At 51.0% G+C, this 13,026-nt stretch overlaps 1 protein-coding gene across 3 annotated transcripts in view; it reads right to left on the minus strand.

Annotated features, from left to right (window-relative positions):
- Positions 1 to 13,026, minus strand: part of LOC142010663 (nuclear GTPase SLIP-GC-like) — a 75,032-nt gene that overhangs the window by 57,955 nt on the left and 4,051 nt on the right. For all 3 annotated transcript variants that reach the window (XM_074989070.1, XM_074989071.1, XM_074989072.1), the window contains exon 2: positions 3,298 to 3,457. In XM_074989070.1, coding sequence (XP_074845171.1) covers positions 3,298 to 3,325 — 28 coding nt within the window. In that variant the 5' untranslated portion in view covers positions 3,326 to 3,457. The remainder of the gene's footprint in view (positions 1 to 3,297; positions 3,458 to 13,026) is intronic.

Below are 13,026 nucleotides of genomic sequence, written 5' to 3' on the forward strand. Positions count from 1 at the left end.
TAAGCCAAGTCAGTCTTTTGCCATATTTTCTACTTTCCTACGCAGCGGGATAGCTTGCTTTTGGGCCCTTAATAATGTCCCTTTGAAAAACTGCCAAGATCCCTTTCTGCTGTAGTCATTCCTAGACAGTCTCTCCCCATTCTGTATGTGTGAAACTGATTGCTCCTTCCCAAGTGGAGCACTTTGCATTTGTCCTTATTAAACTTCATCCTGTTTACCTCAGACCATTTCTCCAATTTATCCAGATCATTTTGAATTATGACTGTATCCTCCAAAGCAGTTGCAACCCCTCCCAGCTTGGTATCATCTGCAAACTTAATAAGTGTACTTTCTATGCCAATATCTAAATCATTGATGAAGACATTGAACAGAACCGGTCCTAACACAGACCCCTGTGGAACCCCACTTGTTATACTTTTCCAGCAGGATTGAGAACCATTAAGAACTACTCTCTGGGTACGGTTATCCAGCCAGCTATGCGCCCACCTTATAGTAGCCTCATCTAAATTGTATTTGCCTAGTTTTTTTATAAGAATATCATGAGAGACCGTATCAAATGCTTTACTGAAGTCTAGGTATACCACATCTACCGCCTCTCCCCTATCCACAAGGCTCATTATCCTATAAAAGAAAGCTATCAGATTAGTTTGACAAGATTTATTCTTTACAAACCCATGCTGGCTGCTTCCTATTACCTTACCACCTTCCAAGTGCTTGCAGATGATTTCTTTAATTACCTGCCCCATTATCTTTCCTGGCACCGAAGGCAAGCTGACTGGCCTGTAGTTTCCTGGGTTATTCTTATTCCCCTTTTTATAGATGGGCACTATATCTGCCCTTTTCCAGTCTTCTGGAATCTCTTCTGTCTCCCATGATTTTCCAAAGATGATAGCTAATGGCTCAGATACCTCCTGTATCAGCTCTTTGTCAAGTCGGGACTTAAAAACCTCTAGGGATGGAGAATCCACCACCTCTCTAGGTAACGCATTCCAGCGCTTCACCACCCGCCTGGGGAAAGAGTTCTTCCTAATATCCAACCTACACCTCCTGCTCTGTCACTTCAGACCATTGCTCCTTGTTCTGCCATCTGACACCACTGAGAACAGTCTCTCTCCATCCTCTTTAGAACTCCCCTTCAGGAAGTTGAAGGCTGCTATCAAATCACCCCTCAGTCTTCTGTTCTGTAAACTAAATAAGCCCAAATTCCTCAGCCTCTCCTCACAGGTCATGTGCTCCAGCCCCCTATTAATTTTTGTTGCCCTCTGGTGGACCCTCTCCAGTGCATCCATATCCCTTCTATACTGGGGGGCCCAGAACTGGATGCAATATTCCAGATGTGGCATCACCAGTGCCGAAGAGAGGGGAATAACATCTCTAGACCTGCTGGAAATGCTTCTCCTAATACACCCTAATATGCCGTCAGCCTTCTTGGCTACGAGGGCACACTGTTGACTCATATCCAGCCTCTCATCCACTGTAATCCCCAGGTCTTTTCCTGCTGCGCGGCTACTTAGCCAGTCGGTCCCCAGCAGGTAACAATGCTTGGGATTCTTCAGTCCCAGGTGCAGGACTCTGCACTTCTCCTTGTTGAACTTCACCCTGGGCCCAGTCCTGTGAAGTGCTCTCAGCTCCTGCATATGTCAGTGTGGGTCATTGGTGCCCAGCATTGCCCAGGAGTTCAGCATTTTGCAGGATTGGGTCGCTAGTTTGTTACTGGGGCTAACCTAAGGCTCCAACTGCACACTGGGCCAAGTCGCCAGCTGGGAAAATGGGTGTCCTCTCACTGAAGTTGGGAGGATTTGGGCTTATTTACTACAGCTGAAGATCCGGCCCTATTGTGTTCCCGCTATATTTATCACCACTTAGGGGCCTGGCTGGCTCAAAACATCACTTGTGCCCACATGCAGCGTGGTTAATTGCCCAAAGCCAGAAGTCAGCTTGGCCAGCATCTCTGCTCCTCCTACGCCCGCCCTCCCACAGCCAGGCCCCAGCCCTTCTGTCACTGGGCCGGCCACTCTCCCTTTCCCCCAGAGCTCAGTGCAGAGGGGGCGGTCCTCCATGCTCTGTGCACTCCGTCCGCTCCTGGGGCATTATGGGAAACCCACCTTGATTTTCCCAGCATGCACTGACACAAACACGTTCCAGCAGCCAGATGCATCTGTCCTTGCAGTAAGGGGGCAGAGCCTGCCTCCCCAGTGGGCTAGGAGAGAACCGGGCGTGGCCCCTGGTGGGCAAAGCCAGGACACATGCAGCCACCCTGCTGGAAGCACAGGGGTGGAACAAGAACCCCTTGGGTTCTTCTACTGCTTCGGGCGCACAACCCAGCCTAGGGTGGAACTTTTATCTCCAGCACCAGGCGGCCAGGTCCCCTCCTCCAGCTTCTCTGGCTATATCGGCTGCAGTCACTAACTCACCCACCTCGTCTGCTTCCACCAGTCAGCAGCTGAGAAGATACGGAGGGAAAACCTGCTAAAGCGATAGTAGCATTTTACTACCCTCCACGTCCTGCCTCCATCCAGCCACTTCTCCATATTACCACCCCTCACTGAACCAAGCTGGGACCATTCAGAATGCCCTGGGTGGCATAGGCAGGGCTCAGCTCACTGGGTGGGGACCTATGGGGGGGCAATATATGCAAATAAACTCCCATTCTGAGCCAATCGAGAGCAACAGAGGCAGAAACCCGCCCCCCAGGAGAAAACCAGGAAAACCAGGATGAAGGGTACTGGCTCTGAACTTATAAACTGATGACCTGACTTCCAGGGATGTTTGCATATATCCTGGTCTTTCTACAGTAACTCGACCCAGTGCACCTGTCAGCTAATTGGCCTCCAGTTAACAAGATTAATATGACCAGGCCCCCAGTGGGCTCTGTAAGCCCCAAAGGGAGCATCCACCCAGCAGTCACATACCAGCAGCTGGGCGGAGGCAGCTGACTCAGGCTGCAGGGCTGTGAATTTGTTCTGTAGACCTCCAGGCCTGAGCCCAAGCTGAATGTCTACACAGCCATTTAACCTCTCAGCAGGACTCAGCAGACCTGGGCTGGGGCTTTTGTTCCACTGTAGCTATTCCCAGGATGGATGGATGGATTTTCCTGCCCTCCAGCTTTCCCCCTGGGGCGCCAGCCAGGCAGGGAAAATGTCCCATTCCGGAAAGTTGAGAGCAATGGGTTAACACTGGGCCAGATCTCCAGCTGGTGTCCATCAGTGTCTGCTGAGCTACACCAGCTGGGGATCTCTCCCACTAGGGGTTGTGATGTTCACAGTGCGAATGCTGCTTCCGAACTCGCCCCCTGACCTGAGAGCCGAGAGCTGCTGCTGGCCATTCCAGAAGACCGGCTCCGAAGTTACGAGTGAGTTCCAGTCGACGTTGCTGGGGCTCTTCCAACGCTGGATGTATTCCAGTCTAAAGGAGACTGGGGATGACTCTGCCAGGCGTAACTATCACCAGAGCTGTGCTGGGAGGGGAGGAAAAAATGACGATTACATTCGGGGTGAAAGTAACTTACCATTTCTTACAGGTACTCTGCTATTGCAACCTGCCCATGTAACCCACTTGCACAGAGAAAGAACAAGTCTCCTCCGCAGGCCTTGCTGAGACACAGCTGGCTTTTAGTTCCTGCAGTAGAGGCAGCTGCACCAAGCTCCAGAGATCCCAGGTTCAAGCCCACCTGTGTGTAGTTACAGTAGATCTCTGCTGGCTTTTGCTGCAGCTCAGCCAGCTCTTGTCAGGGCCCAGCCTCAGGGTGCACCTGCTGACTTTTGTTGCCCCGGGCAAAAGGTGGCGAGATATGTAGGTATATAAATTTGGGAAGGCTTGCCAATTTGACTTAAAGATGAAGATTATAGATTTGCACTTTTTTTGAGTTAACGGTGAGATCTGAGGAAAAGCCACAGGCCAAAGCCGGAGGTGAGTTTTTGGGATTTTTAGTTACAACACAGACAATGATTTTAATAATACCGATGCTTTATTTAATAGTACAATAATACATATGCAGCAACTATACACTGCACCACAGTCACTCTAACTCAGGGACCCATCCATGCAACAAACCTCATTGCCAGCTCTGCCCACATAACTATACCAGCAACACCATTACAGGACCTAACCAGATCAGCCGCACCATCATGGGTTCATTCAGCTGCACATCTACCAATGTAATTTATGCCATCATGTGCCAGCAATGCCCCTCTGCTATATACATTGGACAAACTGGACCGTCTCTACATAAAAGAATAAACACATACAAATCAGACATCAGAAATGGCAATATACAAAAACCCGTAGGAGAGCACTTCAATCTCCCAGGCCACACAGTAGCAGACTTAAAAGTAGCTATCCTATAGCAAAGAAATTTCAGGACCAGACTCCAAAGAGAAATTTCTGAGCTGCAAATTCGACACCCTCAGCTCAGGCTTAAACAAAGACTCCGAATGGCTGGCTAAATACAAAAGCACCTTCCCCTCCCTTGGTGTTCACACCTCCAGATCAACTGCTGGTAGTAAGCCTCACCCTTGCTGACTCAGCTAACCTTGTTATCCCCAGCCTTGCTCTGGCTTATTTATACCTGGCCCTGCAGATTTCCAAGACCAGCATCTGATGAAGTGAGTCTGTGCTCACGAAAGCTCATGCTCAAAACTTTTCTGTTAGTCTATAAGGTGCCACAGGACCCTTTGTTGCTCAAACAGCAAAGGCCTCTGGCCTCTAGAAGCACCCGGACAAACCAGAAATGAACTTAGAAGCTGTAGACCCGCACAGACAGAGCTTTGTTTGTGCTGGGGCCAGCCTGCGGCTAAAGATATTTAGTAAGGAAGACACAGGCAGGAATTCAGGCTCGAGATCTGTGAGCCTACGGTCCTGCTTCTTGCAAGGCATTAACTTGAGCAGGTAGCAAAAAGCTCAGAGGCATGCGAGTGTCAGAGGTGGCTGGTTGTCCAACAGTGACCCTGGATATCCGGAAATAATAGATTTGGGGGATCTTTGAATGGAAAGATATCAGAGAACCGCAGGAATATGAACAGATATCAGCTTTTGTAGATTTGAGAATGGACCATGCACAGATGTCTGACCACAAAAGGGCCACAGAAACTGCTGGATATTCTAATAAGCTTGAGGTGAAAGCCTCAAGTCACCTGGGGGCCTGAGCTCCCCTCTTCCAACAAATCCCCTCGTTCATGACCACTCAGGTCGCCAGGGTGCTGGATGAGGGAGGGACAAGCTGTACTGGATGACATTCCAGGTTGTTCTTCAAGGAATGCTGCAAGTACACAGCTGTCTGGAAATACAAATAAGGAAGAGGGGGCAACTCATAAGAACTGAGAATGGCCACCCTGGGTCAGACCAAAGCTCCATCCATCCATCCAGTGGCCAATGCCAGGTGTCCCTGAGGGAATGAACAGAACAGGGAATCATCAAATGATCCGCCCCATCGCCCATTCCCAGCTTCTGACAAACACAGGCCAGGGACGCCTTTCTTGCCCATCCTGGCTAACAGCCATTGGTGGACTGTGAATTTATCTAACTCTTTTTTTTAACCCTGTTAAATTCTTGGTCTTTCCAACATCTCCTGGCAGGGAGTTCCACAGGTTGACTGGGCATTGCACGAAGAAACACTTCCTCGTGTTTGCTTTAAACCTGCTGCCTATTAATTTCCATCGAATTAATTTCTAATTCCTAGTGAGTATGCACAGGATGTTGTGATGTCAGTGTAGCAGATTATAAAAGTTGTATCCCAGCCTGTGGCGCAGGGGAGGGAAAGTGGTGGCCTGTGAGAGGTGACAGGATGACAGGCAATGGAGATGAGGAAGATACAGGTTGATACTCTCTCATCTGGCAGGACCATGCATGTTGCTGGACCAGAGAGCTCCAGCTGTGAGGGGCTGGAGTGGAGCCCTGCTGGTGGTAGGGAGTCCTACGGGCAGCCTGCTCAGGGGAGCGTCAGGCCAGGGAGACAGGTCCGAGAGCCTCGCTATCAGGAGCCCTGCTGGGGTTGAGGAGCCTGTAATAGGATGAGGTTTCTGGGCACAGCTAAGGAAATCAATCCAGGATCATTTTGGTTAAAACCAGGTCACTTACAGCCCCTGGCTGGGATTTCCTTCTCACTAAGGCAAATCCAATCAGTCACAAAAGTATCTCAGCCAGCCCCTTGGCCAGCCAGAAGCCACACAAGCAAACCCACAGACTTCCCAGCTGCTGTACCAGCCCAGACCAACAACCCCCAACTTAGGTGGGAGGTTCTTAAAACCTATTTCACCAACACCACACAGATTCTTCCAGACGCCAAAGGGTCCAGCCACAGTCCCAGGTCAAGATATACTTGGATCTTACCCAAAACAGCACACAAATGCCAAACCTGTCAGATCTAAAATCTGAAGGTTTATTAACAAAATAGAAGGCACAGGGTTAGAGAGGAAAATTGTGAACGCAATGCTTTATACATATCAGTTACAGATATTGATGCCGGCCAGCGGCGTTCTATGATGATTCTTGAAAGTCTCTGAAAGTCCACCCCCTCGGGGGTGCGATGCCAGGTTACGTAGTTTTAATTACTGGAGAACTGGAGATCTGGTGAGCTGGAGTCAGCCTGCTGGAACATGGGTCCTTGGAACAGAAACCAGCACAACGAACAGAAGACTTCCGAGAGGGACTCTGCTAGGACCCCCTTGTAGTTTTTTCTATGAGGAGGGAAAATCCCTTTCCTCTCCCATAGGCCTTGGCTCACCACCTGAGCCGGTGGGTTACCGTGCTGTGCTGCCATTCGTTGCAGCCCAGAAGGGAAGCCCCACAGCTGCATTCTGTGTACTGGCCGTCTGGGCCTTTATTTAGCCCATTATCCTGGCAGGGGTGGAGGTCCACCTGCCATTGTGAATCTGAGCACCGAGCCATTTCAGGTACAGCTACAGAGCTAAAATCTAGAACTCTACCGATAAACATGACACAGACATATAAGTAGCACACACAGATTCAGGGCCTCATCAGCTTTCATGAGACACCTCACACGACCCCCCCCGCCCCCGGCACAATATTTGGGGCCCATAGACACACTGGGCACATAAAATGGCTTCCAGACCCCATATGAAGATCCAGTCGTGTGACAGAGTCCTGTTGTGGGGAGCCCAGCTCCAGTGGGGAGTCCTGCCCGCAGGCTCAGAGCCCTGCCAGCAGCCCTGCAGCCGCAGGAACCCCAGGCAGGGGGAGCCAGTCAGCCCCACTGCAGGGAGCTGGCTGGGACATGGAGCCTCACTGGCAGCCCCCCACCTCCACCCCCCAGCTGCAGGGATCCCAGCCAGGGACAGGAGAGCCCAGCAACCCCATGGGGAAGACTTCCAGGAATGGGGGCCTTCTATAGGCAGCCTGGTGGCCTGACCTCCCCGTGTCCAACAAATCCCCTCATTGGGAACCAGTCAGGTCCCAAGGGTGCAGGACGAGGGAGGTACAACCTGTACTGGCTGACATTTCAGGCTGGTCTGCAAGGGATGCTATCCGGACATATAGTCTGTATTACCTGCCTCCCTTGCTGGGTCAGAGGGTTGCGACTTTGCTAACTGTAACAAATGCAGAAGGGTTCCCATACAGGAGGGGAAAACTTTTGATGCCCAGATGTCTGGACCACTGCCTACAACTGAAACACCAATGATCAACCTTATCGTGGGAAGCAGCCAGAAGCCAGCAGCCCTTTCTGAAACTTTAGCACAACTTACAGACCCAGTGTGGGGGGAGAAGTGAGTGACTGTAATAAGGTGTGTGTCTGAAATCAGCCCTGGTGGGAAGCAGTGTTCCCTGTAAGCTGAGTGCTCGGGCCCAGGAGAGATTCAGGTGCTGCCCAGCTGATTAGCAGAGCTCTCACAGCCAGCAGCCTGTGTTTCTATTGGTGGTGCAAGTCTGCACAGGCCTCAGTGCACACAACAAAATTTATTCTGCCCATGGATGGAAAAACTCATAACCAGAAGGTAATGATTCCCGTACTCACGTGTGTCAAGCCTGACAACTTGCCTGCAGCCAGCGAGGAAAGCATCTACCAGTCTGCCTGAAACCAGGTTGTGGAAAAATCCTCCTGGTGGGCTAGAAGTGAAGCTGAAAGTAAGCGAAGCTCGGGAGTTGGCGGTGGCTCAGCAGCGCAATGCTTCTGTACAGCCAGGGGAAGGACTCTGATAAACCATTTCTGCTGTGCACTGATCCATTGGGGTAGAACCTAGAGTAATGCAGAGCCAACAGCAGGAAGTCCCTGGCATGCAGTCAGTGACATTTGGGTCACCCCTTCCGGCATTCATTTCATGTTGGGGGCGTGAGCTAGATGATTAAAATTTGACCACATAGATCACTGTTGCAACCACTGTTATAGAATTGCAACAAATCTTATGCAAAATGTGCCCCATGGGATACCTATGAAGAGCTTGGTGACAAGTATCAGAGAGGGAGCCGTGTTAGTCTGTAGCTTCAAGAACAGCAAGAAGTCTTGTGGCACCTTATAGACTAACAGATATTTTGGAGCATAAGCTTTCGTGGGCAAAGACCTGCTTCGTCAGATACATGAGTTGGGGGGGGTGGTTTCAGAGGGGTATTTAAAGAGTGGGGTCCCAGTAAGAGGGAGGGCCAGAGCTGACAAGGTCTATTCAGCAAGGTGGAAATGGCCCAGTATCAGCAGTATTTATCAAAAGAGGAAAAAGCAAGTCAGATCAGACAGAGGGAGGTGAGCCATTGTCATAGCTCCCCATTAGACTCTGACAAAGGCTGTGCTGTCAGATTTCCGCATGTTTTTGTAAGTAGTTTTTAAGTGAGGTGTAACTCGGTGGAATGCGGAACAAATCTGACTCCTGCAAAGGGCACAGTAATCTGGAAAGGGTGAATGGCATTTGTTTCAAAACCTCAGCTTACCTTAGTACCATGTTTCTCAACCAGTGGTACCCTTAGAGGTATGCTAAAGAATTCTGGAGGTACTTTTTTTTTTTGGCAAAAGGGGTACTTTATAAACAAAAGGTTGAGAAACACTGTGTTACAGTCTACCGGCAACTATGACTGGGCTTTGTGTGCAAAACAAACCAGCCGTCCTGCAGCACTTTAAAGACTAACAGAATAATTTGTTAGGTGATGAGCTTTCATGGGACCGACCCACTTCATCAGCTCTGGAGATAGCGCTGTTATGACAGTAAACCCGGCCTGGCTCCTTCGGATCTGATCTGACTCTGTGGTCTTCGTGGGGGCTTTCTTGGAGTCTGCTGGGTTAAATACACACAAAAGTCAACATGTCACACGAGCTTGAGCAGACACGTGTGCAGCCAAAGGGTTATCATCACACCTGACGGAGAAGGAGACCTGTCAGGACAGCACCTCAGTGAACCCTGGCTGAGGATAGGCAGACACAGCCCTGTCTCGAAGCTGTGTACCTGAAGGAGATCCTCTCCTCCCGTCTCACAGGAGCACCCCTTCCTACAGCCCCACCAACTCCCCCCGAGCCCTGCAGGCGGACTGGCCGATTATGCTCCTCTGCAGACCCAAGCCCCACACCTCATTGGTTCCCCTGCTCATAGCCCCAGCATGCCTCCCACTTCTCCTGGCTCCTGATTGGCTGCTTTCCCTGTGTGATGCACCTCCCCCCAGGTAGGGTGGAAAGTGGGGAGAGTGTGGGCCCATCACGGCAGGGGCTGGGGTTCAATCCAGGTGCAAACGGAGGTGCCAGCTGCACTGTGCCCATAGTGGATAATCCAAATCATTCCAACCTCTCCTCCAGTGAGCGCGTTTCCAGCCCCTAATCTGTCTTATCCTGTCTCGGCCCCCGGCTAATTCTGCCTTGTCCTTTGCAAGACGTGAGCTATTTTACCTACTTCGACGTTTCCCCAGAGACACTGCTCTGGGGCTGAGATGTCTCACACTCTGTGTGCCTCAAAGGGAGACAGGCAGACCCCCAGCCAGGGCAGAGCAGCAGCCAACCCAGTCATCGAGTTCAAGGCCAGAGGGGACCACAAGGTCATCTGCTCAGACCTGCTGCATAGAACAGGGCACACCCACCACAGGGCTCCCAACCCGCACTAGCCCAAAACCAGTGGGGTTGGGGTTTGATCATCTCTCATCTCATCTCTATCCCATAACCCCTTTTGAGGGTCGTTGGGGCACTGCAGATGACTTCCTGATCAACTCACTCCACGTCATCCTGTCCTGTGCAGCTCTCTGTGACTTGCTCACATTCAGGTTTGTCCACTCTTTGATGTTATCTTCCCATCTCTTCTTTTGCCTGCCTTTCCTTCTACCACCAGGTACTGTGCCTTGCAAGATGGTCTTTGAAAGGCCTGATGATCTGATGATGTGGCCGTACCATCTGAGCTTGCGCTTCTGCACCACAGTGAGCAGGTCGTCATGTGGGCCTATGACATGCCTGATCGTATGTCGTACTTCTTCGTTCGTGACATGTTCAATATAAGAGATGCCCAGAAGCCTCCTATAGCATCTCATCTCCATGCTTTGGATCTTTTTCTGCAGTTCTGCTGTAAGGGTCCACGTTTCGCAAGCGTACAAGAACACGGAGATGACCAGTGGGCGCATCAATCTTACTTTTGATCTCAGACTGATGTTCTTGTCCCTCCAGATGGGTCTAAGTTTTGTAAGCACTGCTGTTGCTTGCGCTATTCTGGAGAGGACTTCTGGTCTGGACCCCTCATCTGACACAATTGCACCGAAGTACTTGAAGCTGGACTCACATTGAAGAGCTTGTCCATTCACCATTACATCCCTACTGATGCCATTGGTGTTATTGGTCATCAGTTTTGTATTTTCTGCATTTATCTCCATTCCATAGGCTTTCGAGGTGGTATCCAGCCATTCTACCAAGCTGGCTAGTTCCTCCTCTCCTCCAGCTAATCCGTCTATATTGTCAGCAAAGCGAAGGTTGGTGATTATTCTACCTCCTGTGCTGACAGTTCCTTCATGGTCTTCCAAGGCATCAATCATGATGCGCTCCAGAAAGATGTTGAAAAGCATGGGGGAGAGCAGACAACCCTGATGGACACCACTGTCATTCTGAACCAGCTTACAATGGTACCGTTGTGGAAAACTGCGCTGGTGGCATTGTCATACAGGTGTTCAACAACTCGGACAAGGTTGGGGCTGATGCTGTACTTTCTCATGGTGGCCCATAATGCTGCCTGCCAAACTCTGTCAAAGGCCTTTTTGAAGCCCACAAAAACATGGTACAGGTGCTGTTGGTGCTGCAGATATTTCTCACAGAGAATTCTGAGGTTGAGTATTTGTTCGGTGGTACTCCGCCCTGCCCTAAAGCCGGCTTGTGCCTCAGCAATAATCATCTCAGCTTGGGGCTTCAGCCTGTTCAGTATTACTTTCAGTAAGACTCTACTTGGGTGGCTAATGAGGCTTATCGTACGATAGTTTTGGCACTGTTGGAGGTTGCCCTTTTTGGGAAGTGCGATCACTAGCGACTGGGTCCATGACGTAGGCCATTTTCCCGTCTGCCAGATCTTATTGCATATGTTGGTGAGGGCACTGATCACGGCTTCTCCCCCTGCTTGTGTAACCCTTCTGTTAATGCCAGATACCTGCCAGAAGGGCCGGGTTCAACTCTTGTGGGGTTTTCCTATCAAGGATACAATCAACCGGCTCGAGCCCCCACCCAGTGGCCTGGGACAATTTCACCCCCGTGCTGGGTGCCTGTAAGGCGGTTCTTCCCCCCCTCGCAAGCACAGAGTCTGAGATAGAAATGGCTTGTTTAATGACTGTAACCTACCCCAAGGTTACAGCGACAGATGCAGTATATCTCAGCACAGAAGAGACAAAACCCCTTTTACCCAGATACCATCCCCATATGCAGTAGAACCCAGTCTCTTGCTGGGGCTCTTGGCCCTTTTCCACACACCCACAGTTACAGGGTGTACCCTCTGCGGTACAGTCCCAAACTCAAAGCCCACAGATACATCACCAGGGCAATACTAGCTGTCCACTTGTCTGTAGCCTCCCCTTGCTGTCACCAGCCGCCCGCCGGTCGCCACTGTCATCTGCCGCCGCCGCTCCTACCGGCCGCCCGCCGGTCGCCGTCGTCTGCCGCCGCCGCTCCTACCGGCCGCCCGATGGTCGCCGTCGTCTGCCGCCGCCGCTCCTACCGGCCGCCCGACGGTCGCCGTCGTCTGCCGCCACCGCTCCTACCGGCCGCCTGCCAGTCGCCGTCGTCTGCCGCCGCCGCTCCTACTGGCCGCCCGCTGGTCCTGCTGTTTTCCGCCAGTCCTAACCCCACTGCTTGGGACTGCCCTAAGGCAGAACCCAGTGATTTCAGCTCTGTGTGGCCTCAGCTGCCACTCTGTGATTTCAGCTCTTGGTATCTCTAGTGTGGGGTTTCACAAACACCCTAGTATCCAGCTCTATCTTTTAACAGGTGGGGAGGGTTAGTCAAGCCAGGCTTATAGCTATATGGCCAAGGCATAGGCAGGGCCAAAGCACTCAGCAAGCTGGCTCAACCCATACCCCTCCCCTTGCTGTCTCACAATGCTTTAAACCAGGGAGCCCTGTGTAATCATTGTCTTACACAGCTAAGGCGACTGCCCTGTCCCCCCACAACAACCCAGAGCATTGGTGAGATCTCACAACTCCCACCTTAAGTGTCAGCTTAAATTGTGATTTTACAACTACATGTTTACAATAGACCAAATCTCATGGCTTACTTGCTACCCGTTAGGCTTTGCCTGAAAAGGTATCACACATGCACACCTTTTGCATTCTCATGCAGATGACCTCTGGGAGACTCATTCCTCCCAGCCTTCAGCAGCACTGCATTCCTTCTGCCACATTCCCTACATCTGTATCAATTCTGCTGGGATATTGTCCGCTCCAGCTGACTTTCCTTTCTTCGGTGATGGCACTGCTGCCTCTACTCCTTCCCGAAGGGTTGGGAGGCTGTCCTCTTCGGTAGCATATGGACATTTCAGTATTTCTGGGTCTCCATCGACCTCATCACTGTACAGCTCAGAACAGTATTCTGTCCACCTGCCAAGGATCTCTTTCTCTTCAGTGAGGCAGTTCCCTGCCTTG

The sequence above is a fragment of the Carettochelys insculpta genome, chromosome 3 (genome assembly GCF_033958435.1).
Source record: "Carettochelys insculpta isolate YL-2023 chromosome 3, ASM3395843v1, whole genome shotgun sequence".
Lineage (NCBI taxonomy): Eukaryota > Metazoa > Chordata > Testudines > Carettochelyidae > Carettochelys > Carettochelys insculpta.